General features: G+C 37.0%; 1 protein-coding gene across 1 annotated transcript in view; it reads left to right on the top strand.

Annotated features, from left to right (window-relative positions):
- Positions 1-19293, top strand: part of LOC142353334 (transcription elongation factor SPT5-like) — a 49042-nt gene that overhangs the window by 7589 nt on the left and 22160 nt on the right. Inside the window, exons 4-9 of the mRNA XM_075405565.1 lie at positions 611-802; positions 1578-1768; positions 4305-4438; positions 4748-4911; positions 5545-5726; positions 10519-10823. Coding sequence (XP_075261680.1) covers positions 611-802; positions 1578-1768; positions 4305-4438; positions 4748-4911; positions 5545-5726; positions 10519-10823 — 1168 coding nt within the window. The remainder of the gene's footprint in view (positions 1-610; positions 803-1577; positions 1769-4304; positions 4439-4747; positions 4912-5544; positions 5727-10518; positions 10824-19293) is intronic.

The following is a 19293-nucleotide window of genomic DNA, read 5'->3' as shown; positions in this document are numbered from 1 at the left end:
AGTCTTGAGTTTTTGACGATCTATTCTGTCTCGGCCTCCCCCAGTGTTTTACGCCCCCAGTTACAAATTATATGTTGTTATATAGCACGTTACTGTAAGAAAATAGCACGTGCGCCTTGGGGGGGGGGGGGGGACAGAATAGATCTGTCTTTGATTTCGAACATCAATTTTGAAATGCTCTTTTATGGCTTTTTCCTATAGACCGTTTGTGTCAAAAAAGGCAGTCAGATTCTAACCAAAAAAAGTCTAGTTGTCTATTAAAGGACTGGTGGTCGATATGTCTGTTTTATTTCTGTAGTTGTTTCAATTCATGTAACGCCACAAGCGTCTATCGCGGCTATTTTCCGGCAATCTGCCGGCTATGTTCTTGATTAATATGAAGAACACAGAACAGTTATAAAGCAAGAGGTATACAAGAACGCATTATATTTTCACGACTTCAAAGTGAACATATCCTGGAAATGGGCTTAAAAAAAGTATATCAACTGTGTTAATTGACCCCATCAAAACTCCAACGACATTGTTTGGAACAATTGAACGCTAATTACTCTACTCTCCTTTTATGACTGACATGAGGTGTAAGAATCATAGTTGAACTCTGTTCCTTCAGAAAAGGAGACGCGGAGAACCTTGGCCGGTACTTTGCCGAGAAGTACGCAAATGTGAGAGCGGAAGTTGACGAAGACGAGGTTCTGCCTGAGATCTCACAGCAGGCGCTCTTGCCAGGAGTCAAGGATCCCAATTTGTGGCTAGTCAGGTGCAACCTGGGCCAGGAGAAAGAGACATGTTTGCTCTTGATGAGGTTAGATATATCAAAAAAAATTTTCTAAACTTTTATGAACGTTTCCCCCCTTTTTTCACATTTTTAATTACTCTCAAAGTTCGGAGCAATTGTTTGGGCCGGTTGATCTTTTTATACAATTTTTCTCTTGATCATTTGTAGTTTGAAAGATTTACTTTTCGTTGAGGAAACGGAATGAACTGATACAAAGCCAAACCTTTTTCAGACACAGCGCAGTTCTTAGCTTTTAGACTAGTCGCAGTAATTTCCACTAGTCTAAGTTTTTTTTGTAGGTTTGTACTCACCATTTTGTCAACCCAATGTGTTTAATTGTTTTCAAAAACATTTCAAATAAAAATCTTCTAATTTATAGGCGTGCGCTATTTGTGTCCATTAATATAGCAAAACTGTTTATTTCTAGTAACAGAAATCTCATACGCGTTTAAATTGGCTTTGAAGTAGTAACAATAAGCCAATGCTTTTTGAAACCGTTTTTTAAATTCAACTCTACCTCCTACGGCTTATTTTCTTGCCCTACTTAGTCGTCCTCTCGCCTCATTTTTACGCTTTTGATTCTTTAAATGGGTCAGAACATAAATCCGAAGTCACCCTCGGGCCTTGTTTCCAGCACTTGGGTGCAGGCGCCTTCTTGTCGAAGCAATAAGTTCCTTTGGGGGTTATCATTCATGCTCTAACACAATAGGCTTTATAATATGCTCTTAAAAGTCAGAACCATTGAAGATTTTGCTTGTGCTCAAATCTTTGTTCTCAGATACTGAAAAGTAAATCTTTCTAGGAAGTTTTTGGCAATGGAATCGCAAGCACAGAGAGGGGAGTTGGCCAATGGAGAAGAGGGTCCACCCACTGAGCCACTTCAGATCAAAAGTGTGGTTGCTGTTGAGGGTCTAAAGGGATACATCTATGTAGAGGCATACAAACAGCAACACGTCAAACAAGCCATTTCTAACATCAATGCTCTTATGAGAGGTAAGTTGGGTGATCATTTTAATAGCCGCACAGCGATTGCTGGGGCTATTATTGGCCTTCTCTTGGTTTTTTACGACTCGAAGAGGAGTATTGGTTTTCTCTCGGTTTTTTTACAGGAAGTAGATTTTTACGACTCGAAGAGGAGTATTGGTTTTCTCTCGTTTTTTTTTACAGGAAGTAGATTTGTTCAAGCGTCATTTTGACCTAAAAGCAAAAGTGAGAAAATCTGTCTTGGTCAACAGATTTTCGCTAAGCGAGAGAAGTTTTTTTGATCATGCGCTGCGTTTAGTGAATGACTTTTTGACTTTGAAAAGTAGTTTTTGACTGAATTGCACATATAGATGACCGTTTTTAGCCGTTTTTTGTCTAAGTGGCCCATTTTTTTTGCTTTTTATTTGGTTTCTTGTGGAAATAAATTTTATTCGATACTATATTGAAATGTCAACCACGGAAATTGATGCCAGTGTTTTGCAGAGCCTGAAAATGCGTTTCAAGTTGAAAATTGTCACATAATTCTTGATTTTTTAGTTAATTTTTGGCTTTTTTATAATAATTTATTCATTTTTGGGACTTTTAACCGTCTTTTTGTCGAAAATCAGTTAATATGGCAAGGCAACTTCTCTTCGATAATTCCTATACTCAACGCCTCTTTCTACCTCGATGTAATTTTGTTTCATAAAATTGTACATATGCTAATCCGATTTTGGTAGTTTTTTTTCCGATTTTCGTCAGTTTTTCGTTTGTCTTTTGGTTGTAATTGCTAGAAAAAGTTTTTTTGTGCAACGTGAGGGACTTTATTTCGTGTCAATAAAAATTTAATCATTTTTTGGCGTTAAGTTTTGAAAAAACACTTAAAACTTTTTCATAAAAGTTGTCTTAACTTAAAAGTTCTTCGACCATTTTTTTTGCAAAATGTTTCAATGTTTCGTATTTATGAATTGTGCTTTTCCCTATTTTTTTGTTCTCTTCAGGAGGATAGATCTTTGTATCGGATGACTACTTATCTTTTCTATGTCTTGAATGCTGAACAATGAAATGTATTCGTTTTTCTTGAATTTTCTAAATTGATTTTTAACTTTCAAAAAATCAAGAATATCTCTATGTTACGGTGTTCCTTACCTTGTGCCCATATGTACATTCTAGTTAGTATCATTCTAGTTTTGTCCCTGCACCTACATTTATTTTCAGTATATTGATTTTTTGAGTTATAAAAAATGAATGATTTCAGCTTTTTTTAGAATTTCGTCATTTCTTTGGTTTGCATTTGATTTCATTCAACATAAGGCAGTACTGAGAGTTTTATAGCAAGCTTTTTCCAAAATTTCCACTAATGACTAATTACTACAGCTTTCTTCCGGCCTCGGTATTAATTAAAATGATTTTTTTGCCTTTGAATATTCTGCTGCTTATGTCTTTTCTAAGATCAATTTTATGTTTGGTTTAGTATGAAATCATGTTGTCTAGCTTATGTAAAAGAAAACAGGTGTGTGTTGTTTTTTGTCTTAATTGCAGTGATTGGAAGTGTAATTATAGGTGTTTTTTTATTCTTAAATTTGAGCTTTCCATTTTCAAAAGATTTAACTTAAATTCTAAGAATATTATCTGCCGTTTGCTTTCTCGATCTTTTTCAGGTTAGAATCATGAGTTATTTGAGGGCTATTGATAACCTTGTCAGCTTTTCCACACTATCAAGTTTTTGACCACTTTAATTATTTTAGATTTTTTAACGTTACCAAACGTTTTCAATAATATAAAATTTTGCTGCATTTTGTTTCTCTTGTTGACAGTGGTTTAAGTTTCACCAATTTTTAGAGCAGACCTGGAGAGGTAGTGAGTTAATGGTTTAATACAAAAGGTAATGGCTTCCGTTGCAATTACGTTTTTTTGTGAAGTTATGACGCTTCGAGTCGCTTCCGGAATTCTTCCGGCTATGTTTTTTTTATTTCGTTGGCATGATTTGTTACGACCATATGACGTCACAGCCACTTTTTGTTCATTCGTTCATGCAATTTTAATCGAATTCCATGTGTGACGTCATTTTTCGCTATTAGTGGAGCGAGTTTTTTTGTTCATGCGAGTGATCAAATTTTTGGTCACACTTGACTTACCTCACTCTCAAAAATGACTTCCTCAGTTTGAAATTGACTTTCATTTACTTTAATTCAAAGAGATAAGGTCAAATGTGTGTGTGGCACTCTAAATGAAGGTTATTTGAGATCAGCTAATAGAGGCAGCAATAACTTATACAGATTTCTAATCAAAATATAACAGATCAGCCTGAAAATGAAAAGACGATTTTTTTTTGGTCTGTCTTACTGTTTTTTAGAGTGCCGATCTACGAATCTATTGCGGCTATTTTCTGGCAATCTGCCAGCTATGTTGTAAGTTGGGCGTTCATTCTTCCCAACTTAATATGCTGCATTAGTTGAAAAACATTGAATTTTCGGACATGTTAGTCAAAGCAATGGGTTGACTTTGACGTTCCAAAGCTCTTAATTAATACAATGGTTAGAGAAACGTGACATGATTGTTTAAGGACAGTGGCGGCAGAGGCTGGTTCCCATCCATGAAATGGTAGATGTTCTGAGAGTCGTCAAAGAGACACAGGTTCTCAAGAAGGGCTCTTGGGTCCGACTCAAAAGGACTCTCTACTCTGGAGATCTTGCTCAGGTTCTCATCAACTTTTTGATTAACCCGTTTTTTATTGACTTTTGGGGGGTCATGACCAATTAAACGACGTCGAATGTTAGCTGAATTCGGATGTTTGGCCTATGCAACTATTATATTTCATTACATGATCAGCTTTCGATTAGCTACATGATTTAAAGTCTTGCATAACCGAATTGAATCGAATTGTTTAACTTGTTGATTGAAAGCATAACCGTTAGGTTAATACTTACATGTTAAAAAAGTTACATGATGTAAAAAACCGTGAGTTGGCATTTTTTACTGATTACTTTGATGTTGTGAATATGATAGGTGATGCGAGCGGATCCTCAGAACAACACAGTAGACCTCAAATTGATTCCCAGGATAGACTACACCAAGTTCAGAGGAATCATGAGGGAGTCCAATGCTGGAAAGAGGAAAATGACGGGCAGAAATCGGCCACCCCAGAAACTATTCGACACTGAAAAGATAAAGTAAGTTGGACATATTGTGTTTCGTTCCTTGTTTATTGACAATACGCTCGCCTCAACCACCCCCCCCCCCCTCAAGTGCTTCTAATGCATATTGTTACGGGTTATATCTCGGTATGATTTGCAACGGTGATGATAACGGGCATGGGAAAGACAGAATTGATCCGGCGAAAATTTGAACTAGATAACAATAGATCATTTTAGCTTAAGGAAAATGGAAAAAGTTGCCGATAGCTTCAGAGTAGAAAGATGCCACAATTAGCACATCCTCTGTATCTGGATGATATGTTTAATTTCGTTTAAAAGCCTACCTCAATCCTGTATAAGTTAGCAATAACGATACTTCGGCTCTTTCGCACTAAGACCCATTCCATTGGTTTTTCTTTTTATTCCATCGTGACATTCCTTTTTCGTTTTATATTTTCGCATAAAGCTCAAAGCAGCATTGTTTTGTCAGCGGCTTCATCAACTCATTTCTGTTTCTGCCTTAATACTAAACCACGCAAGTCTTTCGCAACTACATGCGGCAGTCTGCCGGCTATGTTAAACGAGAAGTTTATAAAAGTGGAAGTGTAGTTTATTACTTAATAAAAAGTGAAATTTATCGAAAAGTGCAGCTGGTTCTGTAAATTTTAGGAAGATAGGCGGAGAGTATGCGAGGGATGGAGACACTCTAATCTTCGAGGGCAATCGCTATTCGACCAAAGGCTTCCTCTACAAACAGTTCAGGATGAATGCCATTCTAACAGACGGTGTAGAACCGACTGTGAGTGAGCTGGAGAAATTTGAGGAGAGCGTGCATGCAATAGAAGTGAACGGTTAGAGGATTGGAATGTGTTTTATTTTACAAGAATTTATTGTTGATAACTAAACAACAGTAATTTGTTTGATTTGATGTCTATTTTGATCACAAGAACTTTCGATTAGCAAGAAAACGATGATTAATTGCTCTCAAAACAAAGTTAATATTTTAGTACAATTTTTTTTGTGACCCTTTTGATTTTTCGTCCTCCAAAACGCGATAAAGAGGTAAATCCCGGAGGGCATTAGCTGGCTGAGAAGCTCTCTTACAGCTTTACGGCTTACTAGTCTCTTAAGTATCCGATTCACCAAAACTGTTTTGGAGGCATATATACATCGTGTGAAGGCGATTCTTTGAGTTTGACCCCCCCCCCCCCCGTTGTGCGCACCACCATACCTCACATGCTTTTCCCCACTCCCCCTTCAATTTTATATCGTCAGCGGGTGAGACGAAACCAAATTATTTTTTTTTCCTAGGTCAACAGTTTTTTTATGTTGAACAAAGACTGTGATAAATAATCCAAAGTATTCAACATCCAAACAAAAAGGCAACTGAACTAACAAATTGGAATTAAGAAAAGTTGATACAAAAAATTTAGAAACTAAGAAAAAACAAAAAAAAACATCACTTAGTAGTAGTTTGCAACAATGTGAAATCGATGAGCTCAGGAAAAATGTAGAATTATATAAAGAAAAATCTGCGTTAAATGAACAAGAAAACAAAAAACTTCCTGCAGTTTTAGACAACGAAAAAAGATTACATGATTAGGTGACATCGGAAATTATTCACTTAAGAGCTCAAACTGCTGACGAAAAGTTTTTCCCCCAAATTTGTACCGGACAGCGCGTTCAGATGTGTAGAACAAGGCAATATATGTAGCAAAGCAGCTATACACTCCTAGCCATTGGTAACCATTAATGATGTCAACGGTACCATTGATTTGTATTCAAAGTCTAAAAACCTTATATATCATCTTGGGGGCATAGCACTATTGATAAGGCAGGGTATTGACGGAAAAAAAGCAGCGGAGCAATTTGGTGACCTGTTTGGAGATAACAAAATTCAAACCACGTCAAGTTGCTCAAGATTGGCCTGTTTGAAGGAGATTTTATTCACAAAACTCAATGTATACAACATTGAATTAATCAATATAGCTGACCAACTTAATGGTGAATTTCAGTCGTGTAAAGTAATTGTCCTGAATCACGACTAGGAAAACACAGACATCAGGCATGATTGATTGTTTTTTGCCCTAATTTACACGGAATTAATAAAAAGATAACGACTCTGAGATATCACCTCAAAAGGATTGGTTACAATTGCTACGCAAACGCTGTCATATTGAGACAAATTACACCTCAACGTAAACATGTTTCTGTACTCATGATAAATGGATGGAATAATTTGAACAAACGTTTTGATTTCTGATAACATTTGGATGACTTCTGAGAGATCATTGAAAATATTTAAGTTGAGATTTAGGGTGATTTTTTTGGTTTTAATTTTGAGAAGTTTTGTCCTTGTTGAAAAGATTGAGTTTCTTAAAAGTCATCAAAACCTAAATGTCATCATATCGAGCCCAACAGTTTATTTTACTTAGGTTTGGAATACTTTACATAAATTATCTACTTATAGTCATCATAGTTTTTCTACAAAAAATTGTGACATGGAAAGACCTGGTCCATCGAATTTGGATAACAAAAAAACAAATGAAAAGTACAATGATGTGTCTGGGAGAAAATCGGAGTTTCCAAGTTTTGGTATATGGTTTGTAGATCCTCAATATTAAACATGAGCAATTGTCTCGGTTTTTGGTAATTTTTGATGAATATTCATTTCTAGTGGTTACCGAAGTATGAATAAATGAGAAACTGACAATACGGAATTTTTTCTATGGAATTGTCATCAATTTCACCAAACAAGATCATTTAACTAATGTAGAGAGATTGCGATGTGAGTATTTGTGCTCCCAAGCGGTTTAAAATAGCATTGTTCCTTGTGTATTCGTATACAGACAATATAAATATATCCGGAGATTGCAATATAAAGTTGTTAGGTGCAAAAGGTAGAACAGTCACCTGATATTTTCACAGAAATCAGTGCGCTATGTTGCGTCAATGAAACGAAGTTAAAATGGACAAATTGTGAAAAAAATTTTGATGATTGACCTCTGTTTTAATTTGAAGAACCAAAGTTCTGAAGTCAATTTTCTAGAGTCAATTTCTTGGAGTTGATCACTTCACAATTTTATATCATTCATCATTAAAAATAGATCAGTCATAAGAAAAGACAATTTTTCATGCGAATACCATTAAATATTCAAGACTAAATTTCAATCGTGACCTTGGGCTGCAAGATTAGTCACCAATGTACCAGATAAATGAGCTAACTTAATGTTTCTGAAATTCATGGAAGTGTTTGAACATATTCTGCGTTGTCATGCACCCTTGAAGTTGGTAGAAAGTAGTACCAATAAACAACAAAAAAAACTGGTTGACAAAGGAATTACGTCGTTTCATAAATGAACACCGTCTCTTTTAATGCGTGGAAGGAAAGCCCAAAACCAGAGATTTTAAATTACAAATCTTTACGCAAATAAGTGAATAAAAGACTGAAGAAAGCTGCCAATGAATATACGAAGCATTTTTCCTGGAGTTTTCAATTTCATGGGAACAATTGATATTAATCAAAAACAAGATCAACTCCAACAGTCATACAGATTAAGATTTACAAATTAACGGAAGGCAGTCATCTTGTAGAGGATGACAGAAAGATTGCCAATATTCTCAATAACTGTTTTGCAAGGCTTGGATTATACAAAAGTAAAGAAGTTTCTCCAAATCCGTCTTCCCTAACATCTCAGGGACAAAAATTTAACTTTCGACCAGTTACTTTAAAAGGATTGTGTTATGTTATTAGTAATCAACCTTTGCACAAATCGCCCGGACCGGGCTATATACCATCATGGGCGCTGAGAGATATTAAATTGTCTATGGAGCTCATTTTCCATTTGTCATCAATGATTGTATAAACAAAAATACGTTTTCTAATGTTTTAAAATCAGCGCGTGTTACACCTGTTTATAAGAATGGAGACCGACTGGAACCAGAAAACTGTCGAACAATATCGGTCACAACTCTAGCATAAATTTTTGAACGATTGCTACGAGAACAACTGCGAACTCACCACTGAAAATTTATTGGTCTAATTAACAAGAATTAATTCGGATTTCTAAGGCAAACGTTCTGTCTTGATACTGTCATTTCATTAATTGAAAAATTAAACCAACGCCTTGACGAAAACGAAATTGTTGTCACTTTTTACTTAGCAAGAGCTTTCAACTCAATATCTATAAATGTTTTTATGAACAAATTAAATATGGATTTGGAGATAATGCAAAATTTTAAAGATCTTCCTTTGTGATAGAATACAGTGACTAAAAATGGAATAGCGATATCGGATTGGTGGTTATAACTACGATGTTCCTCAGGGAACTGTCTTAGGGCCTTTAATTCTCATACTTTGATGTTTTTATACTTTATATTTGTCAACGACTGTGAAGCTGTATCGACGTCTTGTGATATATTACAATTTGCCGATGATAGAGCAATTTTCTGTCCTGCAAAGAATGAAGCACACTTACATCTAAGAGCAGAAGATGCAATAAACAAGACAGTTCATTATATGAAACAAAACAGGTTAACTTTGGATGAGGGAACAACTGATTTAGTTGTGTTCAGGTATGAATAATTGCCCATCATCCAAAGTTTCAATTTCAAAGGACACCGTTAAGAAGCATCTGAAAAATGTAGATTTTTGTAAGGGAGATATTATCTTTAGTAGATAATTGACGAGGAACTGACATACCAAAATAAACTGAACAAAGGTACCAGTAAAATGGCTTCAGCAATGACTTCTAGAAATTCTTCCAGCAGAACTTCAAATAATGTGTTTTTCAATATTCTTCAACAACGAAAAAACCGCTCTAATAAACAATTCAAATGTTGGAAAACGTGCCAATTATTGTAAACAAACGAACCCCTAACCTTTTTCAGAACCGAAATAAAAGTCGAAATGGAGTAATGGTTCAACCTTTCGTAACTTTGTTCAAAAATGAGACACATCTCCAATTACAATTAGAACAGAAACGTCGAAGACTAAATTTAAACAAAACGCTAGCTTTTCTAAACGGAATTCTATTTGTTTATGATTAAATTGGAAAGCAGCGCCATTTAAAATTTATAAGTGTCGCTTAATATGACTATTACTGAATTGACCGAACTTTTTAATTGCTCTTGAGCGAAGTTCATAGCAATTATTGTAAACATGTGTGTTTTTTTTATGCAAAGTTTCTCCTTGACAGTTTTGACTCTTCTAGTGACTTTTACGCCCTTGACTTTTTGCGTTTCGCTCGATCTAAAATTCTTTCTCAATCACAATTTCAAACAGCTGAATTCAATTGGTGTTAATTTAATACTAAAAATCAAATGAAAAGTGCGCCGAATCTGCTGCCATTTTTATTTGAATTTTAATAGTGGTATATAGTAACCTCTAATGTGTTTATTTGACCCACTATTAAACTTCTTAGTCCCATTTAAGCCCCCCCCCCCCCCCCCCACCGACTGAAGCAGGTTGCAATTGATTAGAGCTCCCACCAGTAGTTCGAGAGCAATTCTTCCGACGTTTAGTCGGTTCTGTTTTTACGAGAGTTGATGGAACATAACCGATAACAGCGGATTACTAGAACATTTATGCATACACCAACATAAAGAGAACTTAAATCATCAAATAAACCGTCTTTTTTTCAGCTGTTTCGTCTAAAGGCGAAGTGAAACAAAACCTAGCTGTGGGCGACAACGTCCAAGTAGTCGAGGGCGACTTGAAGAACTTGGAGGGTAAAATCATCAAGATAGAAAACGGAAAGGCGACCATGATGCCCAAACACGAGGACCTCAAAGATGCCCTGGAGTTCTCCGTGAGCGAATTGTGCAAGTTTTTCAAAGAGGGTGACCACGTAAAAGTCATTGGAGGAGCATATGAAGGGGACACTGGGTTGATTGTGAGAGTGGATGAAAATTGGGTCGTGGTTCTGTCTGATCTATCAAGAAATGAGGTTGGTACTACTTTAGCGCTGAATTGCTGTAACAAAATTTTGATCAACATCTCTACGTTTGAGACCTCGAATTTCTAGAATTGCCGCGGAAATCCGAGAAACGAAGTAAAGCGAAGCATAATGGCGGTTTTCTAGATTGGTTCGATTCATTCGAATCATAGCCCTCCTCATCTTCTCAGCCGGCTATTATAGCGCTCCTATTGTTTTGCAATTCAAAGAATTTGAATTGTATTGGGGCGCTCTCTTAAAGATCTGTTCACACATTTACATAATTTTTGAAGTTAAACAGAAGGGATGACCGTGGTCACGCCGAAACAAGAAGTGGAGCGAAAAAGCAAGTTGTGCGGCGTTTTTTCGCTCTAACTTTAAAGTGGAGTGAGAAAAAGGTGTTTGAACAAACATTCGCTAGTAGTTTTTCGCATTTTGACATTGAATTTTACTATTTTTAATAGCCGCCCTCATCTTCTCAGCCGGCTATTATAGCGCTCCTATTTTTTTTTACAATTCAAAGAATTTGAATTGTATTGGGGCGCTGTCTTTTTTTTTTAAGATCTGTTCACACATTTTCATGATTTTTGAAGTCAAATTGGAGTAGTGATATTGGTCACGCCGAAACAGGAAGTGGAGCGAAAAAGCGAGTGGTTTTGCGGCGTGAAATTTTTTCGCTCTAAATTTAAAGTAGAGTGAGAAAACGGTGTTTGAACAAAAATTCACTTTCTCGCTAGTGGTTTTTTGTTCACATGCGGCAATTTCACTTTGATTTTTACTGTTTTTTCGATTTTTTGGATCGGATTTTTTTCTAAATGGTTTTCCCAATCCATTCATTGTCCGTTCAAGGTCTAGTTTTCTGGTTAGTCAATGAAAATTCTTTGAATTGTGCGTCAGGACTTGTCCTGCTATGTTTTTTTACTTCGTCGAATAAAAAAAATGTTTCGCTTTACCTCATTTTGCCGCCTTTTCAACATTTTGCGTGAAATCTTTTTGACTTCTCTAGGCTAGTTTCTCTCTTCTCTCATTCTGCTAAAAGTGATTTTGAACATCAGTTGCTCAGCAAAGCAATTCAAAATGAACAGTCAGTATAAAAAATTGAAGTCAGAAATAGAAACGGGATAAACCCATAAAGCCCAATTTTAGATGCCCGCTATTTGAACGTCGGTCCTATAAGTATTAGTTACCTCTCTCTAATGCTGATTGTTATTGATAGTAGCCCCTGTAGCCTCTCTCTAAGAAACAGAAGTATGTTCAACTACGAAATGCCATCAAAATAAATCGGACTTAAAAAAATGTTTTTGTACGAAAATCTTTTTTTTTCAATATCTTCTGTTATTTCAATCCCAGTCATGCTTATTGGAATCAACGGCGGCTATTTTCCGGCAATCTGCCGGTTATGTTTTATTTTTTTTATCTGAGTATTTTCTAAATGGGTTTTCAATCCATTCTTAGTCCATTCTGAGTAATGTTTTTTTCTTCGAACAAAATTGTATTTCGCTTTACCTTAGTTCACAGCTTGTTCAACAGCTTGAAATCTGTTTGACTTCTCTTGGCTAATTTTTTGTTCTCTCATTCTGCTCAAAGTGCTTGTAAACAGCAGTTGTTCAGCAAAATAATCTGCAGTAAACAGAATCAGTATTGAAAAACGACATCAAAATGAAAACGGGATACACCCCACAAAGCCCAATTTTAGATGCCCGTTACCGCAAACTTTGTTCTTATAAGTCTTTACATCCTTCATGCGTTTTGTCATCGATATTAGCTCCTGCATCCTCAACTAAGGAACATGAGTATGCATAACTAAGAAATCCAGAAATAGTTCGCCTTTAAATGTTTTTGCACAACAATCAACTATTGTTGTTTTTCTGTTCCATCAATCCCCTCGGTGTTATGGGAATCAATGGAGGTTATTATCCGGTAATTTTCAGGTTTTTTAAAAAGAGGGAGCAATCTACCCACATTAGCAACAATTCAAAGTATTGGCGCCAAAAAAATTCCAGCCTTTTTCCAAAAACAAAGATTTAATATTTTGCAAAAATTTTAACCTTAATCCAGGATTACAATTTATTTTTGATCGAGCCATAGACTGGTCGAATAAAATTAAAATGACGGGAGCAGAAGTATATACCAACTTTTTTCAACAAATGAGCAATTTCCCTCCGAGCCGTTTATTGGCCATTTTTTTCACAAATATCTCAAAACCCAACGGGTTTGAATTTTTGTCTCCTGAATAATGTATTCCAAAGATGAGCAAAAATTGAAAGTCACTTTATCTCAAATTTGTTATCTTGCCTATTTATCAAATTTTTGCTCAAGACCGTCATAGCTTACCAAAGCATATTGAAACTTTGCTTTTAAATATAAGTTCTGAATATAAGTTTCTAAATATAAGTTTTTAAATTAAAATTCTTTACCTAAGTTTCTAAATATGATTAATAGCCGCCGTCAGCCTCTCAAACGGGTATTATTTAGGCGCTCTTTTTTAATTCGCTTTTCCTTTTGATTACCTTTTTCGTTTTTCGTTTTACCTTTTTCGTTTTTCGTTTTACAAGTCACAATTTTCACGCTTGACTTCTGACTTACCTCACTCACTGTTTCAACTGAATGGAATTGAAATTCTTTCACGCATTGAATTACGCAATCTAGTGAATATGGTCAATATCACAAGAGCAAAATCAAGAGAAATGGGATAAGCTGATAACCAGGTCATAAAGTCATAATGTATTAGGTAATCAAAGTTCATTAGAGCGATTGCTAGATGATATCAGTATCAAGCTTAGAAGCTGAAGTAAGTTTCGGTTTAGAATTAACTGAAATTGCACTCTCAATTTGAACAGTTCTTGTGATTTAGGAAAAAAAATTGTCAATTTCAATATTTCTCTTTTTTTCTGTTTCCATCCCGAGGTGCGTCTAGAGCGTGAACGGCGGTTATTTTCTCGCCATCTGCCGGCTATGTATTAAGTTTTTAAATATATGAGTTTCTGCCACAATTTTTTTAGTTTTTATATTAAGAAAAGGCATTTATTTTCAAAGATGAAAATTTAAAGAGCCCTTTTCTTATTTTGTCCCTGTGCGATTGTTATGTTTGTGTTCATTGCTCAAGAATTGAGTTTAACTACAGGGTTGAAGCAAAAATAAAAAGATGTTTTATTAGTTTTAGTTCTTATTAACAGCCGCCGCCATGTTCTCAGTGGGCTTTTATTGCGCTCCTATTTTGTCTTTTCAGACAAAAATTAGTTTCGTGTTACCTATTTTTGCCGCTTTTCATTATTTTGCGGTAATTTATTTTGACTTCTCTAGGCGAGTGTCATTTTGTGCTTATCCTACTCCAAGTTCCTTAAAATAGCGGTTTTTGAGCAGAGCAATCTAAAGCGAACGAACTGGGTCAATACTGAAAAATCAGGTGGATGATTGAAACGCGAGAAACTTATAAAGCCCTTTTTTTATGTGTTTTTAACCACCAGTTCCTCAAAATTGTACGCGCGTTTGACATTGTCGCAATCGTACAATTATGTCTCGTTTCCCGCATCAATTAATGGACTTTTTAATCCGGTCTCTGCTGTCGAATGTTTGATTGATATCCGAATCTTGATTGCCAGAACAATGCTTAGGTCAGTCTGCTGAATAAAATAAAGCAAAAAGCAAAGAGAAAAAACATAAATTCAGGCGTTTGTGTTTTCAAATCCTCTCAAACTAAGATTTTAGCAGTGATTTAATTCCTGTTGCTCGTTTTGAATGCGGTTTGCAGCAGTATGAACTTTTTGTCTGGCCATTCAAGTTTTCGTCCGCAAAAATGGGTGAATTATTGCGATTATTAGCTTCCTGATTAGCTTTCTTAGAGTAATGCTAGTCTGGAAGTGTTCAAATCACTGAAGCTGCGCAGAGTCAGTGTCTTTTTTCTAGCTCTTTCCTCCTCCACGCTCGTCCACCACTCTTCCTCTCCACGCATCATTCCACTGCTAAGCTCGCACGATCTACCGCCCTTGTCCTTTCCGCTGGAGTGTCATTTTGTTCGTATCCTGCTCAAAGTGCTTTTGAATAGCAGGTTTTCAGCAAAGCAACCTAAAACGCATGAACTGGGTCAATACTGAAAAATCTAGTCGAGGATAGAAACGCGAGAAACCCATAAAGTCCTTTTTTTGTGTTTTTAACCACCAATTCCTCTCAAAATTGTACGCGCGTTTGACATTGCAGCTATTTTATCGCAATCGTTCAAGTATGACTCGTTTTCCCACATCAATTAATGGCTGAGCTAGCACGCTCTAACGCCATTGTCCATTCCGCTCGATGGTTATCTTTTGCGCATCCTGCTCCAATTGCCTTTAAATAGCAGTTGTTCAGCAGAGCAATCTAAAGCGAACGAACTGGGTCAATACTGAAAAATCAGGTGGATGATTGAAACGCGAGAAACTTATAAAGCCCTTTTTTATGTGTTTTTAACCACCAGTTCCTCTCAAAATTGTACGCGCGTTTGACATTGTCGCAATCGTACAATTATGTCTCGTTTTCCCGCATCAATTAATGGACTTTATAATCCGGTCTCTATGCTGTCGAATGTTTGATTGATATCCGAATCTTGATTGCCAGAACAATGCTTAGGTCAGTCTGCTGAATAAAATAAAGCAAAAAGCAAAGAGAAAAAACATCAATTCAGACGTTTGTATTTTCAAATCCTCTCAAACTATGTTTATACCAGTAATTTCTTTCATGTTCATTTTTAATGCGATTTGCGGCACTACTATCTTTGTGTCTGACCATTTAAGTTTTTGTCTTGTCCGCAAAAATGGGTAAATCCTGGAGATTATTAAATTGCTGTTTATCTCCTAGAGCAATGCTACTCTAGAAGTGTTCAAATAACTGAAGCTGCGCATAGTCAGTGTCCGTTTTCTGGTTCTTTCAATCTCCCAACTTGTTCACCACTCCTCTCCCCGCCTCATTCCACCACTAAGCACGCACGCTCTACTGCCCTTGTCCATTCCGCCCGTTAATAAAGTCACTACCCACATAATGGATACCCTATTTCTACTCATTTGAATCTCAATTAAGTCCTGAGCCCTGGCTAGCTGCTGACAAAGTCAAACGTTCAATAATCTCTTGAGAGGAATTAGCGCGACATTAATCAGTTATCCATATTTCGTTGGTTTTTCTGAGGAACGATAATGGTTTCTAGATCCGTTTTTTTCTTTTTCTATATTTAGAATTTAGAAGTGGGTTTATTTGAAAACTTTCTGAAACTTGAATTAACAATAAAATTGGTTACCATTACTATGTTAATAAAATAGCAGATCATCAGTTTACTAAATTAATTTTCAACAGTTCATTTCAGTTTTCCAGATATGAATTGTATGTTTCTATTATCCCCACGTTGGTCAGGTAAGAATAAAAACTCGTGATTGAAGATTAAAGTATGATAATACGCTTTTTGCTCAATTCATTCTGGTGATAATTGCCCAGGTTGAGGTCTGGGACACTTGTTGTTCGTTAGCAGAGGGTCCGATGCCACAGAGCTCATAGTCATTGTGGGCCTGAGGGTGTTGTTGCATGAATGAGTCTCAAACAGGGGGTTCTGGCGATCAGCATTGTGGCTGAGCCTCTCATTAAAGTCACTGAAACTCCTTGAGATAACCGATTGTAAGCAACTGAATAACCAGCTGGTTGAAAGTATTGGTTTTCGGCAAGCAAGTTAATACGTTTCAAAATTTTTCGAACAAAATCTGAGACGCCTCCGAAAGATTCAAACGCGAGTGGTACAAACTGGATACCTATTTGGCACGTTTTTGGTCATATTGCTCATATTTGCTTTCTTCAAAACTGGTCAGAGCAAAACCAAACCTCCTCGCTGCGTCTGAAATTAGACTGGAAATCTTGAATCAATTTTTTTTATTGGCATGCGGTTGCTAAGTTTGTAGTCGAGCAAGCAGCAAATAATGTATCCCTCACTCTATGGTGCCGCGATATCATATCTGCCGACCATGACAGCTTAATGCGTGATCACCCCAGTCTGCCGTTTCAGGACATTTTCGTTCCTCAATGTATAACGGTTCACCAATCTGATATTTTAAGGCGGCTCTGAATCCATTTGGCTGAAGGTGAAGGCCCTAGGGATTGGAGGTGCGGGAAGCCAGGCACAATATTGAGGCAAAATTAGTGAAAGCAAACAAGCTTTCTTCCGATTTGAAATCTGATTGCGAAGAAGATTAGATAAAGCAGCATCTTCAAGTGCCTCCTGAATCTTGTGTTGTGTATACTGGCTAATTTGTTGATAATTCAATTCTTCTACTGTTTCCTTGAAAATTTGATTTTCTCTCCGGCTATTTGTTCTACCGAAGCATTTGACTGCGATACTGGCCCGACATACACCGCTTTTAATCGGTGAACTGCTGGTCCAATTCCAAGGCCATTTTTGTTAATTGGTAGATAAGCCTGCTTACAAGCGTTGTCACTTATAAAGGTATCTAACATATTCTCAAATGTTGTTCTCTGAAGATTGTCAAAATCCTGCAAAATAACAGAGGATTTGTTGGATGGAGTGTTACATCGCTGTGAATATACTCTCTTTGGTGCGCCAAGACAGCTTTCAATAATTCCAAGTTCACAATGTGGGTCTTCTAGATAAGCCAGGTTATCGAGCAGTTTTTCTGTTTTGTTGACTTCTTTCAAAGATGCAGCAAAAAAGCCTGGATTGCCGATTGCAGCGCCCAAGATTTCAGGTCCTTCATTGCTATTTTTCTTTACCCTGTTATCTATAGCATTCAAGTCAACTTGTGACCAAAGCTCAAATTTTTGTTTTCTAAGCTCTAAACCGCAGCCTTCACCCATATTAGTCAGCAACTTCTATGCTGTGCGAAGTTGTTGATAGGTACCAGCAAGGACGTCGTCATCCAAATACCAATTAAGCCGTACTGTATTTGGTAATATTGTTTCAATTTCTTTAATGATTGGCCACAGAGCTATTGAAAACAAAAGAGGTCTCAAAGGATCCCCTTGTTGTACTCCCGATTGGCTAACTAAATATGTGTTGTTAATATGCAAATGACTGTGTTGTGAGTAGCAAAAAGTCGCAAACGGGGTAACACTAGGTAAGAACTTAGCAATTGCTTCCAAAACCTTGCTTCTATTCACCGAATTGAAGGCAGTTTTGAAATCAATCTGCAATTTCGGAATTTTTCGATTTTGCAGTTTATCAAAGGAAATTCTTGTTGCAGGTACTATGACCTCAGCAGCAGCATTGACTGCTTCCAATGGTTTTGTGTTAAACAATTCGGCAACTCCTGATTTTGCTTCACGAGCCATGCATTTAGCAATGAGACGTCGAATGACGTCCTCAACAGCGATGGACCGGCCCACTGTTCAACCTTTTCAATGCAGTTAATGTTGCTCCACATAGTATAGTAGCAACGAATTCAGGAAGCTGACCCCTGCTGGCTAAGTTGACGAATTGTGTTAAACTGGTTATTGTTGGATTTGATTGATCAGGAGCAGCGCCGTTTACTGCATGCAGCAGATGCTCGGGATGGCCCAGCTGCAGTAAATTTGGAGAACGACTCGATTTGGAAGAATGCTGATGCCTCTTGAAATTGGTATGCGTTCGTGTTAGCATCTTCATCAAATGGTGATCAAGTTGCTTTTCCTTAGTGTGGAGCTTTTTAAGTTCATTCAACGTTGCAGCATTGTCAGGTGCGACGTCAGAAGACAAAACTTCAGCTGCCCTCCGGAACTGCCCCTGTGGGCCAAGAGATTTCGTGCAGCACAGAGATTTCGTGTGGGAGATTTGTTAAAGCGTCTGTTGAATCGTGGCTGGTTTTCCTTGACTGCTTCATTGACTGATTTCCATCGCGTATGTCTGCTTAACGACTGTTTCTTTTATTGCTACTTATGCTTCTTACCCACACGATTAGACGCGCGTAAAATATTTGCTAATCGCAAAGACTTTTCCAATTTTCTAACGATTTTGCGTGTTAAATGCAAGCATCGATAACGGACGCTAGAAATTCGGACCATCTCACCCCGAAGCTTTACAGGAATAAACCTTAGGGTAGGAATGTGCTTACTGCTGATGGTTTTTAGATCTGGGAGTTCATTCAAATTTATCTGTTGCGGCTAGAGTTGCTGAACTCGCGGACTGCACAATCTCGTCTATCCTCTTCGCTAAATTGCGTGGCATCTTTTTCACTTTAGACAGTAAAGGTGTAAATTGCGAGTAGGCCCATATTGATTTGGAGCACACCGTATCATCGAAGTTTGGGCCCCACTCGTCATATCTAATTTTAGCTTTTCCGAGTTGTTCAATAAGAGATATCTGGTACAATTAATCCTTTTTCTCGGGGTAGAAAGGGGTTCTTTGGGGGGGGGGGGGGGAGAGCACATGAAAGTAGGATGCGGTGTCATCAAATATTAAGTTATTGGTTGGCTGAGTCAATCCCGAAGAAAAATTGCATTGCTTTGCCCTCTGATTAAGCTCTGTAGTATTATCAGTCTC

Source organism: Convolutriloba macropyga, chromosome 14 (genome assembly GCF_964194025.1).
Source record: "Convolutriloba macropyga chromosome 14, txConMacr16.3, whole genome shotgun sequence".
NCBI classification, from domain to species: Eukaryota; Metazoa; Xenacoelomorpha; order Acoela; family Convolutidae; genus Convolutriloba; species Convolutriloba macropyga.
The sequence above is the reverse complement of the archived record's forward strand: the minus strand, read 5'-3'. Positions and strand labels throughout refer to the sequence as shown.